Source organism: Buceros rhinoceros, unplaced genomic scaffold (assembly GCF_000710305.1).
Source record: "Buceros rhinoceros silvestris isolate BGI_N320 unplaced genomic scaffold, ASM71030v1 scaffold9048, whole genome shotgun sequence".
Taxonomy (NCBI): domain Eukaryota; kingdom Metazoa; phylum Chordata; class Aves; order Bucerotiformes; family Bucerotidae; genus Buceros; species Buceros rhinoceros.
The window spans coordinates 7,378-26,229 of NW_010427388.1; the positions used below are offsets into that span (position 1 = coordinate 7,378).

The 18,852-nt window shown below is 45.6% G+C and overlaps 1 protein-coding gene across 1 annotated transcript in view; it reads right to left on the reverse strand.

The window, feature by feature from the left end:
• Positions 1-1,829: 1,829 nt before the first annotated feature.
• The window catches only part of SLC12A8 (solute carrier family 12, member 8), a 48,743-nt gene continuing 31,720 nt past the window's right edge, over positions 1,830-18,852 (reverse strand). Inside the window, exons 6-13 of the mRNA XM_010141865.1 lie at positions 17,785-17,872; positions 16,444-16,531; positions 13,746-13,892; positions 10,024-10,699; positions 9,055-9,152; positions 6,753-6,870; positions 4,623-4,683; positions 1,830-1,995 (exon numbers count right to left, since the gene is read on the reverse strand). Of these exons, the coding sequence (XP_010140167.1) occupies positions 1,830-1,995; positions 4,623-4,683; positions 6,753-6,870; positions 9,055-9,152; positions 10,024-10,699; positions 13,746-13,892; positions 16,444-16,531; positions 17,785-17,872 (1,442 nt within the window). The remainder of the gene's footprint in view (positions 1,996-4,622; positions 4,684-6,752; positions 6,871-9,054; positions 9,153-10,023; positions 10,700-13,745; positions 13,893-16,443; positions 16,532-17,784; positions 17,873-18,852) is intronic.

Below are 18,852 nucleotides of genomic sequence, written 5' to 3' on the forward strand. Positions count from 1 at the left end.
GAAATACGTGATTTTACAGTAAGGGCATTACAGTTGTGTATCAGACTGTAACGGGATAGTACAGCTGTTTGCACAACCGCACTAGCTGCCAAGGTTAAGAGTGCAACAAGCACAGGGAAAGCTCTCTGGAGCCACTGGTCCCAGGGAACACAGGGGAAGCCTCAGCATGGAGCAACATCCCCACAACAGATCCAGATTCCTTGGAAACCAAAGGCAAAAGGCAATGGAAGGAAAGAACCCTGGAAGGAGCGTTTCCAACACAGAATGACTGACTTGAGGTGGCTCGGAGCTGGCCACACAAGCAGAACCTCCCTCTTGCCTCTATTGACAAAATAAAGGTTCAAAACACTTAGTAGAAGACCTGTGACCTTGAAAAATGAATATGCTTTTCTGCAGTGCACCAAGATTTCTCTCTTCTTCATCTCAGTAGAAAGCCTCCTCTGCTCCCCTGTGTAAGAAAACTGAAGGAGCCAAAGCTGCAGCTGGTCAGACCATGAGATGCGATGGGGGATCCCCCACAGCTGGTAACACCAGTGTGCCAAGTGCCAGCAAGTAGAAGAGTGCTCAAAGGCATCAAATGTATCCACACCAAGCACGGAGAATAGTTCTGGTGTCTCAAGCTTTTATTGCACAGAAGAAGAAATAAATAATCTACAGGCTGAAATGATCAGAGATGAAAGCAAGTGAAAAGCAGTGGTTTTCCCCTGCTTTTAGCATCAGAATTGATTTGTGCTACCGGGGCTTGCCTCAACACAGAGCCCTCCCTGGGTCTCTGCCAGGACCGCTGTTTGTAGGCAGGACACTGCTTGGCAGAGGGTTTTTTCCCCGGGGAGCAGACGCCAACAGTGATGTGGGTATCCACGTAAGTCCTTATGCCACCCCAAAGCCACTGCCCACCAACCCCAAGGTCTGCACGGGAAATTCTTCAGCATCCTCAGCTCAACCTTCCGCATCCCAAATCATGGCAGCATGAGAAACAGCACTTTGTGGGAGCTCGCTATGGGATGAGCTTTAAGCAAAATAAGAAAGATGAGGCTGAACTTATTTTGTTAAGGCCTTCTGAATCACCTCTCCTTTCAGCCGGAAGATGCTTTATTTGCACCCAGCTATGTTGTCAGGTCCCAGGTGTCACATTAGAAAGGACGTGGGCAATCACTGTGAACGGCTTCTAAGACATCATTTCACAGTTTCACAGTGGAGGTCATTATACTGCATTACCACATTTAAATGCGTGGTTTTGATTCTCGTGAATATATTTCATAATCTTCTTGCACTTGCCACTGATTCTGGCCTATTGTCTAATGCCTTAAAGTACTTTCTAAGACCTGGGTAATTGAAATGCTGAGGTAGAAAATTACTGTATTACAAGCAGGCAAATTCATGCTGAGAAGAGAAGTGAATTGACCTGGAAGGTCGCATCCATCCGTGGCACAGCTGGGAGCGGGGTGCTGGCTCTGACCGCCAAGGTCACCGCTCCCAGGCACAAAGCATCCCTAGTCACCCAGAGGACATTTGAAATGGGGTGTTGTAAGCTTTTATAGCAGTGACAGTCTTTAGAACTCAATAGTGCTTATAATTGAATTCTTTAAAAAGATTATAATGTCCTCCGTAACTCATCGCTTCCCTGGACTGGCCCTTTCATTTGCATTTCTTCCCCCATTTTAGATAAGATTTGAAACCCAGCAATGTTGTGGTTTGCATAAACAAACAAGCCTCAAATATATAAATAACCGTTCACATCTTTTCCACATATATTCAAGTATTTCACAAGGCACCGTGGCAGCCATTAGCATTTCTAAATGCTTGATTTTGGGGTTTTTGTGTGCCCTTTACTGGAATTGATTCCCAAACTCCTCTCTGCTGATAAGCGAGGACTGGTGATAGCGGTCCCGCGAGGCAAAGTCTGCGTTTTCCTCGGTGAGCTGCGTGGTCTCCATGCCAACTGTTGCAAAGGATGGTGTCACCACGATCTGCTCCTTGGGAGACGGCCTTCTCCTGCAAACAGAGCAGCGGAGGTGCCTGCATCACACCTTGTTTGCCATCCATTAGCAGCCGTGCTCTCGGCTGGGCAAACAAGGCGTAACGCCTCGAGAAGAGGCTAAATCCTCCTCAGAGCCCTTGGGAGGCACAGTGCTAATCTGAAAACATTTTCCTTAGGAGGCACACAAAAAATAAGCTCAGTCCCCCCAGCAAACACTGGAAAATACACGTTTTCTTGACAAGTAAGTTTCCTCTTTGGAGGCTGGCTATGGTAAACACTTTCCACATCACGCAGGAGAAGCAGCAGCATGTAACATTTCTAATGCAAAGTACCCTTCTTAAAATTTCCTAGCCTTTAGTGTACAATTATTTTTGTAACCCTTTTAAATGAAACAGGAGATTTTCCTGCAGTCTCCTAATTCCAGAGGCTGATTTTAAGAAAACCTTATTGCACGTTTGCAAATCCAAACTGTTAAGTGCTTATAGCAGTGGCTCAGACCTCACTGAGCACCTAAGAGCCTTAGAGGTGTCAAGGATCCTTGATTGTTTCCATCTCTCTCACAGTCTAACAGGATTTCTTCTTTACCTCCAATTCATTAAAATATCTTGCCTGGATCTCAAGAAAACAGAGCTTAGGAAAAACCTGTAAATTACTTTGATGCAATTCTTTGTAGTGTAGCAAAGGTGGGATTGAAAAAGACCCATCTGACCCCCAAGGAGAGCTGAAATTGCCTTTGTTCCACCTTGAGGAGGAGTCCTTGCAAGAGGATAAGGCAACCAAGCTGGCTGGCTGACCCAGAGATCACACTCTTTGAGGAGAGAGAAGTAGGATCAGTTTCTGTCTTGGGCACTCGTCGGCTGCCCGCTCAGCCCTCCTTGGCAGGGTCTTTGCTCATCGACTGCACTGATGGAAGCACTAAGGGCTGTGCTGGTTCGGTAACCCGCAGGGTAAAATCCCCCTGTGACAACACTACCTCTACCCACAAGAAGTGGGGCTGCCTCTCCAGGAGAGATAGTTTCTCCTTTCCACATACGGAAACCCTCCATGAAGCCTGGCATCCCAACCAGACTCCCCATTCCCAGGGGAACCTCTGACAACGGCCAGAAGGCAGGGCTGAGACACACCAAGGGACAACCGGGAAGAAAATCCTGCTCTGTCATCACAGCCACCGCAAGCTAAAATGACGTGCCACAAATCTGCCCAAATGCTGAGGACAGCACTGGACTGACAACTGTCTAAGATACAAAGCAGTGGGGTGCAACTCACTGTGCCGTGAATAATTCTGGCAGCATGTCAGCACAGCCCCATGCACCCGTTCCCATCCTCGCCCCCTCAGCCTTGGCCTGGGCTCATGCCAACAGTCCAACAGATATGGGGAAAAGGGGCAGGGAGCAACCCCTCACTCCTGATGAGATATGTGGAAAACATAGTGCACTCCCCCTGCACCCCCCCACTCCTCCTCTTCTCAGTAGTCTGTCAAACCTGGGCTCTCATCCTCTGACACTTAGGCAATGTGCAGCTTTGCACAACTGCAGCAAGGGGCAGCAGTAGCTGCGTGAACAAAACTATTCATGGCAAGGAGCATGCAGGTCAGGTGGGTCTTCAGGGACCCAGCCCCCTACTCGAAGCCATCCACTGGTCTGGTAGAGAGTGGGATGGATGTGACATGGAAGAATGACTTGTCCATTCTTGGCCATGTCACAGGGACCTAAGAGAGGTCCCATCACCCCTGGCTTCTCTCCCAAGACACCTCTGCTACCAAAGGCATGTGGCCGTGTTATAAGGACTGTGGGTAGAGGCAGGAGCTGGCAAGACAGGCATGGATTTTAAAATAAAGGAGCCATCAAATTTGCACGTATAATGCATGGCAACTTGTGTTGTGGAGTCCTTCCTAAAGTGTTCGTCCACCACAACAAAGAAGTGACCCAACAGATTGAGAACCTCAAAACCCCACAGCATTGTACAGCAGCAGCAATGTTCACTACCCTCTCTGTGGGAAACCCAAATGTGATGGAATTAATAATTAATAGGATCACAACACATTAACAAAACTAGTTAATAACCAACCAAACAAAAGAAAACCCCAAGACAATGCTTCTGCAGTTCCATGCAAACTCAATGTTGAATGGTTCCTCTGCTGAAGACCTTGTTTATTATATTTGCCCTGTAGCTACTGCAGCTTCCTTCCAGACTTCCTCTCTGAAACCCAAGCACAATGGCCACACGTGCCTGTTCCACCATCTCAGTAATTCGCTTCCAACGGGTGGTGGGTGGAAGAGATTGAATCTCCCATTTCTCATTTCCTACCAGATTTACCAGTTGAACCTTAAAGGTTGAAGCACAGACCTTTGGGGTAAGAGAAAGCTTCAGGCACCAAGACATGATTAGAAGCTGATGTGTCCACACGTAAGGCAGAGTAAACTCCTGCTCCCCCATTTACGTGATCAGCCATATGCCAGGCTAACGGGAGCAAACAGTTATTTTTGCAATTAAATAAGAATTACTCTGAGTATGCAAGAAGGGCCAGACAGACTGCTGAGGGTAATAAGCAAGTCAACTCTGCCACCTCTCTCTGTGCACATTAGTGGGTCATGGGAACAACGAGCACTGCCTCAGTCACTGCCAAGTGACTGGTACCAACCTGCACGAGGTGATCAAAACCGACTTAATCCAGCCAAAGAAACTGAAATTCGCTGCTGCTCCTACAGAGAAAAGGCACGAGAAGTCAGTAGGCTGCTAATTCTCTCATAATAGCATTACGTCGTTGCATTTTTGCATTAATCTCAAGCCAACATGCTTGTTATTAGCCTTCAGAACCCAAAGATTTGACAATGGAGAGAACACTCCTGCAGTCTCCCCACACACTGCGGCTTTTAAACAATTGTCAAGAAACTTAACCCAAAATTTCCCATGGAGAACAGCTATCCTTTCCCAGACGGATGGCTTGTGAAAACCCCAGCAACGCTGGGAGCAAAGCCCAGACACCTGCTGCAGTACGTTTTCCTCCCTGGACCACAAAGATCATTCCATGCAAGATGGGGAACGGGTGGCTGGGGTCTCACCAGTCATTCGCCCTCGTCTGACCCCACAAAGAGCTGTCTTAGCTCACTGCACCTACACTAATCTGTTCTGAATTCTCCGCAGAGTTAGTTTCCTGCACTGGCTGACTGCAAGGGCAGGGAAGTGCTGGAGCTGGCAGCAAAAGCAGTGGGGCAAGTTTGTGGTGAGGGGTGGAGGGGAGAACAGAGACCCAGCAGCACCTGCTGGATTTTGCCTAGGTTGTTGGGGAGGAAGAGAGAGGAGAAAGGATGTGTCGAAACCTCAGAGCATTTCTGCTCCCAAGGCCTTCATCTAGTCTTTAATCCAGAGACTCTCAGGCCAGTGTCTCCCAAACTTTCCAGACAGAAAGGTGGTTCTGTCCTTTGGAGAATAAACTCCTGGATGCCACGTGACCACAAAGTAATGTTCACAGACGGTCACATGAAAATCAGGCTGAACTTCGAGCATTCATCTCATACTTCATCTTTGCCGTACATCGTTTCACTGTATGCGTGGGCATGCAGGTGCAAAAGAAACCAAGAAAAAAAAGTCTGCTCATGTTGCTGTTCCTCAGATCACCTTCCAAAATCCTCTACACACTGACTGAGAAATTCCTATTACAGTCATTTTTGGTAAATATTTTGCAAGCAGATAACAGAGATATAATATAGTGGATATCAAAGGCAAAAAATTCCAAAGCCTAAAAACATTATTTGGGTTTTATTTAATATATGGGGGCATAAAAAACTTTGTTCAAACTTTGATATATTTCAAAAGATACGAATTAGCAAGTAATACCCCCAGTCTCAGCTCTTTTCTACTATCCCATGCAGACACATAGAAAAGAAGCCACTTACGAGGAGAACAAGAAGAACTGTTCAGCAATCTTTTGACGGTTACAGAGCAACAACGAGTTTTTGGTTTCTCATCACCTGAGTTTCTGAAATCTTGTACCTACTTCACTAGTAACCAATAATTTTTCATCTAAATAACCCCGGCTAGCTATTTCTGCATTGCCTAAAAGACTTAGACACCTATGTAGGTAGGTACGCGTGAGGACACACACACTGTACGTGTATCGCCCTCTCCCTTCACACACACGCACCAGGGCAAAGCCCTCCCATGGCCGTGCCAAGGAGCTGCAGGCCCTCCTGAGCTGCCTTCTGAATGCACTTTGCTGTTTCATTTTGAATTTAAGCCGATCACACGAGCAAACCTTTCTAATGCCCTCTACCTAGAAGCGTTTTCCCAGATTATGCTCCCATATTCAACCTGTTTAGCTCTGGAATAAAAAGGCTCTCTTGTTCCACAGTTGTGCATGCTGAGATTTAATGAGCTACTCATCATAATTCCCGTTTTCATTAAAGTTTTCACAGGTGGGCTTAGATTGATTAATTAAGTTTATTAAAACGTATTTATGGCAGATTTCTCTCATTGCTGCGATATATTTACAATCTGCCATCCCTGTTAAGTCTCAGTATCTGGTTTTGCCATTTAAAATACAATATAATAAAGCAGTAAGCACAACGATCAAACCAGTGCTAGTTACTGTTAGAATCCAATATAAAAGTCAAGTCAGAGAGAAAAATGTATTAAAACTAGCAATGAAACAAAACCTCATCACTCAGTGTCACCTGCATATTAAACATGAGAGTCTGAATTCCTAATTAAGTTAAATTAAAGCTTAATGAATTTTTAAGCAGATGCAATAATACAGAAAAAAAATACTCACCAAGGGGAAGTCCTGGGCTCACTTGGCCGATGTAGAAATACAGAATAACCGCTGCACCCAGGCTGACGAGGGTGTAGATCCACTGAATGACAAACATGATGATGAGGGACACGATCGCCTGTTGGAAAGACACGGTTTGGGGTTATCCCAGGGTCCGTCAGATAATAAGTGATAACAACCTGACAGTCCTTTTTCTGCCAAGCCCAGCAGCTCACTAACCTCCTGCTCTGGCCTTGTGGGCAAGCTGGAGGTGCAGTGCCTGGGGGGGACTGCTCACCTTCAGACCCAGCCTGACACCAGGTCAGGTTCCTCAGCTGAGCCACATGCACATGCATTGCAACTCTGACAGAAGCTCTTTAACATCTGCGGCAGCGCTGGGGCTTTCAAGCTGTTAGGAGAGCATCAGTAAATGCTCTTTTTGCCAGAAATGCCGCATCTTGGTTTTAAATCAGTGCAAAACCAGTCCTTTAATAGCATCTCTGCACCTCTGTCTTTCTTGGGGTCTTCTTGGGAGCATTGTGTAAGAGATACGCACAGTAATGACTCTGGATGCAGCCACGCGGCATTATCCTGGTGAATGTTTCCTTTCAGGTGTCCCCCTCCTAATGATGTCCCAGGATGGGGACATAACAGGGGCCCTCCTGACACAAGACCTGCTGCACAACCCAAGTCCTGTCCATGGGAGGAATGATGTCAGCCCCAGCCACTGGGGTGGATGGATGCTCTTGGGCATCGGTGGTGCAACAGGACCCCTGGGGAACCATGCTACAAAACACTCCACGGTGCATGGCTGTTGGCCACACATAGAGCATTTCCACCCAGTGTTATCTGGAAGGATTTGGGTATGGCGTGGCTGAAGTTTCTTGGTAATGAGGGTCTCCTGTTATAGAATGCCTTGTTTGGTCTCACTCTTAAACAGAGGGAGTCACAGGCTTGCAGTGTCATCTTCAGCAGCATGGAGGTAGCTTTCAGGGAGCTACCCTGAATCCTAGAGGCAGCATGGGCCTCAGATCTCTGCTTGGGCTGTTTCAAGAGGAGTATCCAGAGGCTCACCAGCTCAGGAGGTAGATTTGGCTTAAGGGACTTACTTATAAACAGGGGCAGAGGTAGCATCTTCATGAGTGAGGTCAGGAACAGCAAGGGGCCACATGCAAATAAAGAGCTGAATGAGTCCAGACTGACACGATCAGCGAAGCTCAGAGAGGGCAGAGGGGAAGGGAGCCATAATGAATAAATACATCTGATTTTTTGCTTCTGTGATTTTATTTTGCATCATTGATCCCTTCTTAGCTCTGCTGCAACCTCCTCCCCAAGTCTGATCAGGGGGTTTCCTTGGCAGGAAACCAAATCTGCTTTAAAAAGCCTGCCAGTCACCTCTGCAAGCACATCTCCCTGGGAAGGCAGGGAGATTACCGCTCTGACATCACACGCCCTTGGGAGCCACGTTAGGTACCGAGCCCAGACACAGCATCCGCACTCAACCTCCTGAAGATATCATCGCTGGAGAGGAGCCTCCACACCAATCCCACCCTGGCACTGTGGTCCTGTGGGACCTCTCGCCAAGAGCTGGCTGCTGGCAGCAGCAGTAGTGAATTTGAAAAGCGGGTGTCAAAGGCCATCTGAGGATTAAACTAAAAGGGTTTGGTGTGTTGTTTGAGTGGGTTGGTTACATTTTAGGCACAGCTATGAAATCCCCATGCGTGCAGCAAAGCCATATGGTTCATTCATTATGCATATTTCACCCTTTCCTTGTAATCTGCCCAATAATCCATTTTCCCAAGATGAATTTGAATGTCTTAAACTCCTCAGTGGTTTCAGTTAGAAGCTATTTAAAGGTTATTTATTCTTTAAAGTAACATGTTGGAGGAATGCTCCATTTTCCTTCCTCAAAAGATGGAATCTCACTGCATCCTGCCACGTGAAAAAAGCAGGCTGGCACGCAGTGAAAAGAGGGACGCTTATTTTTTTTCCCAGCCAGCATGGGGCAATGAAATCCTAAGATGCCAAACTCAGAATATGTATCTTTTTCATTGGGGTTGGGGTTTGTTTGGGTTTTTTGCTGTCATTGCTGTTTCAATTAATACAATTTATGGCTTTCTCTGAATTTGAACTGCTGGACACATGGTACCTTGAGGATTTAATTCAGGTGACCTGGAATACTCAAAATAAAAGCCATTTTAAAGCACTGGAGTGCATTTACGCTGCACTCCAGTAAGGACTGAAGGTGAGGAATTAAGTGAGGAATTTCCTTCTGTTTTCTACAATCACAAACCAGTGCTCAAAATAAAAGAAAATTACTTACACCAACAAAGGAAACCCAGTGGTTGCAGAATTTAGAGTAGAAGGATTCTGGTATTTGCTCATTTCCCAGCTCCGGATTTTGTAGCTTTACAGATGAGTCTACAGAAAAAAAAACTTAAAAAAGAAAGAACAAAAAGCAAAAAGAAAAACAAAAAAAAAAAACCAAAAGAAGAGACATCAGAAAGGAGCTAAAGTGGATTTTTTTCTCCTACTTTACATTAATAGATTCCAGACACTAAAGCAGAAATTGTAGCTGACTGCAGGATATGGCAGAGTTAAACCAAAACTTCCAAAATGAAAACAAAAAAGTGCAGGAAAATAACCAAGTTACCAGCTCTGGTGCCAAGTCCCTTTGAAGGCCACATCTGCCTCAGCCTCCTTGTTTATGAAAGAAGAGAACTAAAGCTTTTCTCCAGTGGAAGGGTTTACGAAGCTCAGTTGACTAACACTGATAAAGCAAACTCCAAGCAAACACACAGTATCAAACACCCACATCGTCAACAAAACAAACTCAGGCTCCCTGCTGTGGATGTGGAATTACGGACTCCACCTGCAGCACGGTGACTGCTGCAATTTGATAGTCTGAGTTTTAGACTCGCATGGCTCCATCCCTCCCACCCCACATCAGGGCGAAGTAAACCCCAAGACAGACTCAAAACTTTTTTAATGTACAGTGTTAAGTGTGCACATGTAGAAAAACAAGTACACGGTAAACAACCCTACGCTAACCAGTCCCGCCTGTTTTCCTGGGACTAGTCTTCCACAGGAAATCGCACTGGAACTTCTCCTGTGATGCACTGTGATGAACTCTACCTTCACCTGGAATAAATGACATCACTGCTACGAATCACCAAACAACAGCGCTGTATAAAGCAAGTTTCACGGTGCCTTCAGGAAAGCACCAGGAAAACCAAGGTTATAAACCATTCCCTCTGTGAACACAGAGATGTCCATCTCCTACAGCCCTTACCTTCTCCTCTCTGGCCGGGGAGCACCGGCACCTCGTTGCAGAGCTGCTCCCCATGCACCAGCAGCCTGGGTGTCCACTGGGCATCTGCAGCGAGTGATAAGCATGGACCTTCGTCACGCCAACAGCCCTGCTCAGCCAGGTCCTTCTGGCTCTCGTGGTGGGGATCCATGGTCTCATCCCATCCGTACTGAGCTGGGGAAGCATCGTGACGGAGATCCAGGAGAAAGCTGTCTTGCAACATCTGCTTGGCTGGCTTTTTTGTCTTCTTTGGTTTGACATTTTGGGTTAAATTTTCAGCTCCTCCTTTTTTGCAAGTACCTGGCTCACTATAAAATGGTTTAAATAGCTGGTCCATGTCTTTTGTGAATTCCAGCAAGGTGCCATTTGATCTGCTTTGGATTACTCCATCTGCTGCACGGCTAGAAGGCTTGTTGAAAATTAAGGGCTGGGAAGAGTGAGCAGGTCTAGTGTTTTCCATCTGGGTCTCATCAGTTTTCTGCTGAACAATGTAGCCCAAGGAGACTGAGAAATAGGAATAGTCTACAGCAATATACGTCAACATGAAGATGATGGTGACTATGGGAGCCAGAACGTTCACCCGCCCAATGAAGACGAAAGCCATGGTGATGAGACTTGTTAAGCAAATCGCAGCCACTGGAGTCTTGTTGGGTCCTTTCTAGTTCATAAATAAAGCAAACATACATTTAAACTAATAACCATGAGCCTCCCCATGAGGATTCCCTACTTGCTCAGCTGCCACAGGTCCTTACCTGGGTGGTCTGCAGTACCCCCTTAGTCATGAAATATGTGCATGCATGTGCAAGCAGACCCTGACAAGCTTAGTAAATTAAAGAACAGGCTGGAAGCCAAAAGCTGCTGAGCTCCCACCTCACCTCTGAGCCTTACTCAAGCTTTGTCTTTGGAAAATTCATCCACTCTCACTCCGTATCTCCGTGGTGAAGCAATGTCATTAAAGCAGCAATAAACCTTCAGTGAGATTTGTGGGGCTTATGGGAAGTCTGGCAATAAAATGTGTTAATTGGAGTTAACTGGTAATCTCTAATTTCTCCGCAGGACTCCACATCGCTGCCTACCCTAAAGGCTCCCACACGCTGCTATTGGAAAGGCTTCAACTGACAGAGACAGACAAGGAAGCTCTGCCTGTACGGAGGAGTGCCACCTTCACATTAGCAGCTTCCGGCCATGCACTGCCACGAGTCTAAGCTAAAGGTCTGTTGACCTTTGGTCAAGCACTTGGGCTTTCCCTCCTTTCATCCACCCAGCCACATCTGCCCTGCTATAGAGTAGTCAGGCAGCCAAGGATGCTGGAGGACAGCAGTCAGTCCCCAGTGATGCTCGGTGAGTGACAGGAAGGCAGGCATCCAGGAGAAATGCCACCTGCCTCCTTCAGGATGGGGTGAAGACAGGGAGAAGGGAAGAATAGAGAGACAAAGCAGAGGGCATCAGGGGTGGAAAGACCTGAGCCATCAGCTCATGAACTTTAAACCCAGGTCTAGCAAGCCCTTCCTTGGAGCAGGCACTGTCTTGCCGTTTCGGTACCCAAGAAGCCTGTGCAGGCTGCGTAAAGACCTTGCTGGAAAATATCTTTTGTAAGATACCTTAAAAAGGGTCATAGGTGTTCACTTACTGCATGGGCTTCTTTAATAAACACACAGCTCAAATGGGAACAATTTCTATTTCTTTTTCCTGCACTCCTTCTTTATTAACAGAAGAGGGGAGCGGTTCTGGACCTTACATCACAGCGAAACAGAAATATGTCTTGGGGACAAAGGAACACAGTTCTCAGAAAGCATCTTTGGTATTATCAGAAAGACATACTGAGACGGGGAACAGATGGGATGATCTCGGGATGCCTCTGGCTTGGGATTAACCCTACAGAAAACACTTGTGTCCTTCCCATCAGCTGGGGTTACGGTGGCTACAACGCTTCCTTCAGTCATGGAAAAGAAGAACTGATGTGGATTGGAGAGGGGAAACCAAATTTATTAACTCTTCATAACCCAAATCTAGGCAATTTTCAAGGTGGCAGAGAAAAGGAAGGGCAAAAGTGATCTGCCTTTGATTTCCCACCTCTTTTTGAGCCCTTCCCATCGTGGCACTCTGCCCAGACAGAATTCAGAGCAGAAAATTTGACAGAAAGACAGAAAACTATCAGAGAAGCGAGGGAATCAACTTTGCAGTCAGCTCTGCTAAATTGCTGAGAATTTCACAAGGATTACCAAGCAGAGAACTGGGATCACCTGACAACTCCCTTCAGGAGCTGGAAGTTTTTGCTGTTGTTATTGTTCCAGCTTCCCCTATAATTATTACTATGTATTATTATTATTACTGCTATTACTCTCACTTTAATTTTAGAAAAATTACTTTGAGAAATGTTTAAAAAAGGATAGAAAATTATTATACTTATAAAACCTTTAAATATTTTCAAACATCCATAAATACCAATATTGTAAAACATTTTTCTGTATTTATAAGTTGTTCCGAAGGAGCAAAACATTTTAAGGTTTTTCCACCCATTCAGTACAGTTACGTACTACAGGTTATTGAGAGTGACAGAATTATTTTCTCTCTGTTTAGAGGCAGCGAAAAACCATGAAAACCAGTTTGCTCTGAAGGTATAGTCCAAGCCTGCAGAGTCCCCCGTGACTGGCACTGTGACTGATCTCAGCAGAATGATCCATGTGAATGAGGATTATTTGTGAGGACGAGGAAAAAGCTTCTTGTCATATTCAAAGCAAGGCTTTGTTTCATAGCATATCTAAAGCTTAGCAGCCCCCAACTTAACCTTTCAAATCTATTCTTTGTTTTCATTTTATAGTGCCTAAAAGGCACCTTATCTTACAAAGAAGTGTCCTCTTCTCCAGTGCACACAGACTGAACCCACAGCACCATGACTAGTCACGCACTCAGCTATGAGTTTACCAAAGAGGAGAGGAACAGCTCAAACAAAATGTGCAGGAAAGAAAAAAAAAAAAAAAAAAAAAAAACCAAACTTGAGATGTAACTAGCCCTCTGGCACAGACACTGGTATTAATGACCTAAGGGTCTGAATTTCTAAAAAAAAAAAAAAAAAAAAAAAAAAAAAGATAGAGAGGCAGTTACCATCCATTTCACCAAGTGCGTGGACAAAAGCTTCAGAGTTCGGCCCCGGACAGAAGGGCAGGAAAGAGCTAGGCAACTCCCTTGGACACGGTCAAGATTGGCAACTACATAGATTAGGCATTTGCAAAAATCCCCACAGGCAAAGCTGTGTGGGAAGTGGGTGTTTTACCGGGGACATCTCAAAGAAGGAGGTCCAGGGGAGGGAGGGACCGATGGCAGCCCAGGAAGGGCTGTCCGTGCGCTGGGGCAAGACAGACAGACTCAGGGCCGGGGCACAGAGGTGAATGAGCGAGATGCTGGGGAGAAGCAGGGCTGCTCTGGCATGATGCTGAGCCCCATGGGACAGCTTGGGGCAGAGGCCGTGTAGCGCAGCGGACAGGCAACGAAAGGACCATGAGCAGCTGGGCTCTCGTTTCTTTAGTAAAACCACCCATTTCCTGGCTTTTCTGCTTATGCATAGGGCACCAGATCCTCCTCCTCCTTGCATTTCAAACATCCTCTATTTCACCCTACACACATATAGAAATCCTGGCTTCTTAAATGAACAGTTTTCCATCAGGTGAGTGTTTGACAGCTATCTCAGAGAGAGGATGACTAACCCCACGTCCAAGGAAGGCGAGCTTGGGGATCACATTCTCCTGGGCGATGCACTGCAGGATCCTGGGCGCTCCATAGAGCCCTCCCATGCAGGAGGCCAGGGACGAGATGTACAGCCCTAGCAAAAACAAGAAACCCACCAAGGATACCTGGAGGAAGCAGAGAGAATGCAAAGTCGATTATACTGTTCTATAAAGACCCCCAAGTAGTCTTAAATACACATATTTCAAGAGATCACATATGGTTTGTAACATTGCTAAATGAACAGCGCGAGCCCTGGCAAAGCAGCAATTTAACTGGTCTGTGGTATAAAGTGCAAGCGATTAACACAGGAAAATTATCCCATAAAAGTAATTTAATACTGAACATCCTGTACCGACAGAGCCATTTGACAAGCCCATACCCAAGAAATTCTTTGTCACTTAGAGTAATTGCAGCAAAGCAGCAGCTATTAGATTCCCCTTAAGTAACTGGAAGTGAGTTTATTTCAGGAGAGATCACTTATATACAGAGCACATCACACAGGAAAAGCTGCCCAGCCTTCCAACCATCCACAACAGGAAGACAAACCCCTGTGTCTCAGAGGGGAAAACCAATCCTGAAAGAAAAGCCACAGTAAAACCAAATCAAAATTGCCACTTAAACAAATGGCATCTCAGAAAAATAAGCTCTGAAGGATATAATACAATGACCTTATTTTCCTGTCTTCGATGAGAAAAGAATTTCCTTTGGCCAACATGAAACTTTAAAAAAAAAGTTTTTAAAGCCACAGTGCTAACAAGGCTGACTGGGTATATTACCAGTTTCTAGGGAGCATCTCCTGCAGGCATGGAGGAGAAAGAAAGGCATGGGGGAAAGGAGGGCAGCTCATGGTCTGTCACAGAGAGGCGAGGGCTGGGGTCCCCCTGCACAGGTCCCTGCTGTCAAGAGCTGCGAGCACAGGCAGCATATCTAAAAATCCCACCCAAATGCACAAAACCCACAATACGAACACTCTTAAGAAAGTGTTAGGTGTTAAGTTCATGTGCAAGAAAGCTTTGAAATGGAAGTGTTCCGTTCTGGTAGATTTTGAGTAGGTATCAGCTTTCACCAGCCCAAGGGACTGACACTCAATGGGGAATCTTCCCTTCCTTCTCCTCTAATCCTGCCCTGCTTGGAGAAATACGTGGAAGAAACAATCAGTTGTGCTAGACACCGTATATTATTTTAGCTGCCAAAAATGCTTGCATTTACATGTACTACTTGACATTCCAGTGAGGGTTAGAGGGGAAGAGTCCTTCCCACAGAAGCTGATGAAAGGGTATGCTGGAGGTTTTGAGCATGGAGAATGTGAACACTTCGTAAGGGATTGGCACTTCGAGCTCATTACATGTGAAATTACTGAATCTCATTTTTCTGTTTAAAAAGCCAAACAAGCATTGTAAGGGAGAAAAGCAGCCAAGCACTCACCTGTGAGTGACAGAAAGGGAGTCTGGATGTGTAATGATGCCTCCTCCCTCCCTCTCTCCAAACAAAGTCATTAAAATCTAAAGCAGCTCATAATAACTCAGAGGAGCACTGCAAATATTGGGATTGCACCATTGGTTTGTTCCATACTAGGGAAAAGAACACTGAATTTGCTTTTTTGGGGGGTTTGTTTGTTTGTTTTATATTTAACTTTATTAAAGATCTTCACATTCTTGACCGGGAGATTTTTCTTCCCATCAACCCCCCACCCCCCCAGTCTGTTCTCTTCAGCTCATTTATTCATCATGCAGCTGATTCTTCTAGTTACTGTACTTTTTGCCCACTGAGTCACTGACATACAAGGATGTTGCCTTAAAGAAGGCAGGCACACTCTTTTTTCCCCTGACACGGAGATGATTTTTTACCTTAGCAGGCAGTGGCAGGAGCCCCACTGATAATTTCAAATTTATGTGCAGGGCTGGAGGAAGTCTAGAGCTACAGTTACTTAAACAAAGCCAGAGTTTCAAATGGATACTTTAGATTAAAACCACATTACAAATCAAATATATGCCAAACATCTCAATTTTAAATTAATCAGAAGAAATAGTGTCAAATATGGCGAACCTGTAATTTTGGATAATGCTGAGTAACAGAAAACTAGCCATTCCGTATCCCATTTAAAGGAAAACAATGGCACACACCAAAATATTTTCCTCTCTTTTTCGATGCCTGCGACTGATAAGGTTCATTGGCCGTAACACTATAGACCTCCCTCACATACATACACCCATGTGGGATGTCTCGAGTTTAATAATCCTATTGCTCGCCCCGCGATTACAGACCGTTGGACATGGAAACACAAGCTTCGCTTGACTTAGTATAAAGATAAGCAGTGGGGCTCGTTAGAGATTGCAATTTGGTCTAAGCTTTCACCAACGAGAAAGGATACAGGGAATAAAATACAGCATTTATCATTAGACCACATTAGCATATTTGAGCTCTTAAAGCTATTGCTCGGTGATTATGCCAAGGTTCAGCATTGCTGGATATGCTGGTGAATGCAAAGCTCTTTAAATCAATTGTACACTGGGATTTGCAATGGGGAAATGCCCCTGAATTCCAGCGAGGAACGGGTACCCAAATTCCTCAGGGTACCCAAATTTCCTTTTTGGAAAAGTCAAGCGTTCCGTAAGGCAGATGGCAGCCCAAAAGCACCATTATGCAAAACCACGCTGGGTTACAGGAACAAGTTACCTTCTCTGCTATCATGAAGTCATAGCGGAGCGACTGACGGGTACAAATGGCTCCCAGCAAAAAAACAAAGACCATGTACAGAAACCACCTGCAAACAATAAAAATAAATTATTTTTTTCTAGCAGGAGGAGACAGTTGAGAATTCTGGCCATTACCAGAGCCAGGAGAAGGTCAAGTACCTGCAGGCTGGGTCTTCAATCACTCTGCATGGGCTGTTCCTGCATGATTTAGTCTCAGGGCTAAGTTTAACACCGGTTCACATTACTTACCTATGTACCAGGGAGAGCCACAGCGTGACCATACAGTACCGCTGAGGGGAAGCCACCCGCACTCTTAATGTGAGCATGGGGGAAATAACTCAGTCCTGAGGACTTTTTAATAGGGCCCGTAGCAACAGGACAAGGGGTAATGGTTTTAAACCAAAAGTGGGGAGATTTAGACTAGATATACAGCATATATTTTACTCTGATACTTTTTTACTATGAGGGTGATGAAACACAGGCTGCCCAGAGAGGTGGTAGATGCCCCATCCCTGGAACCATTCCAGGTTAGGTTGGACCTTGGAACTCTGAGCAACCTGCTCTAGTGGCACATGTCCCTGCTTGCTGCAGGGGGGGTGCACTAGACAACCTTTGAAGGTCCCCTCAACCCAAACCACTCTGCGATTCTATGATTCTGCAGGTACACGGGTCCCCTCATCTGGCAGCAACATCAAACACCGCAGCCAGCCTGCTGTATAACCTCAGTCACGATCCTCCTCTGGTAATTTCAGAAGCAATTTAGGCGGCAATGAAAGCAGGCAGGAAAACCTACTGAGGTTTTTTTGTAATGTGTAACAGTATTTTTCTCCTGGAAAGCAGCACTTCCTGGCAGACAGCACTGCTCAGGGATGCAGGGCTCCTGCGTTCCCCTGGCCTTGCCAGTGGGTCGGTCATCTCACCCACCTTGGCCCCATTTTCCCAATAGTATTTTTTTTAATTATTTTTTTATATTTTCTATTCATATAGAAAAACAAAGCACTTTTAAATCAACAGCACTAAGTGACCAAATCAAGCACCCCAGTCCTCTGAGATCTCTGCATGCTGCTCTGGGACAGCTGGGCTGCAGCGGCATGACTGCTCTAGCACCAGCACACATCCCGCTTGCAGATCACACCCGCATTGATGAACGTCTTCTCCAACCCACCCAGAGCAGGCAGGGGTAAGGGATGATAATTTGAATGAGAGCCAGACTTTAATTTTCCAGATGGCTAAGTATTAACAGGTTGATGGGAATATGAAGTGGATTGGTCACATCCAGGGCAGTATCCAAAGAGTACATTTTCCCCAGTCTATGACTTACGAGGTGCCAATAGCAGCAAGAGACCCCAGGGGGATGTTGGCAGCAGGCTTCTGGAGATCTCCACTCATATTGAACCCAGCCATCACGCCTGTATTTTGCAGACATAAAATGCAATTTAGAGTTAATCTAAGTTATAGCATATGTAATATATATTACAGTATGTAATATAATTTAATCCATCAGTTAATTGCTTGCTTCGGAACAGTAACTCTATCACTTCATTGCACCTCCACACACACAAATGCTGGCTCCTAGCGACTGCCTGGTAAGGGACTGTTCATGTCTTTAACAGAAAGAAGCCACCACTCAGACGTCTACAAAGAACACTTTGTCCAGTTTAAACAATGCTGGGCAGGGGCGGGGAGGAAAAAAGGAAAAAAAAGCATGGATCTGAACAAACCCCATCTTATCTTAATGCAAACCTCACAGAAGATAGTGCTGTCCAATTGTTGAAAAGAAAAATGCTGCCGTTCATGGCTGCACATTCAGCAGGTGGTACTATCCCCCCCACACTGACCAGATCCATTACAGTCCCGGCATTCATGGGGGACAACTGCCATTACAAAACGGCCTGTCCTGTCCATGTTTAATGACGGTGACGTGCAGACTGAGCAGAGGGAATAACAGTGCTCAGCACGTAGCTGGCACCACCCAGCCAAGGGATCTGCTTTGGAAGTAGGCATTATCTCTGCTGCGCAGAGAGGAAAACAGAGGGCAAGCGATTGTCCTGGCGTCACACAGAAAACACACGGTATGACTAAGAATAAAGTACTGAGGTGTTATTTTAGGCCAGAGTACAGGGCACTGCACAATAGAGGACAGTCCTTAGCCTGAAAAATTACCATCTAAAGATGCAAGAAAGGGAAAAAGGATGGAGCAAAGGATTACAGTCTCCACGCTGAGATTAGGAACTCATGGTACAAACTAGTTAGGAGGCTTTGCCCATAGCTGAAGGGGGAGTCATACTGGACTTGGCAAAAAACCACGATTTATCTTGTCACATTATCCCAAAACTTTTCCTAGAAGACTTCAGATATCTGCTATTTAAAAAAAAAAAAAAAAAAAGTG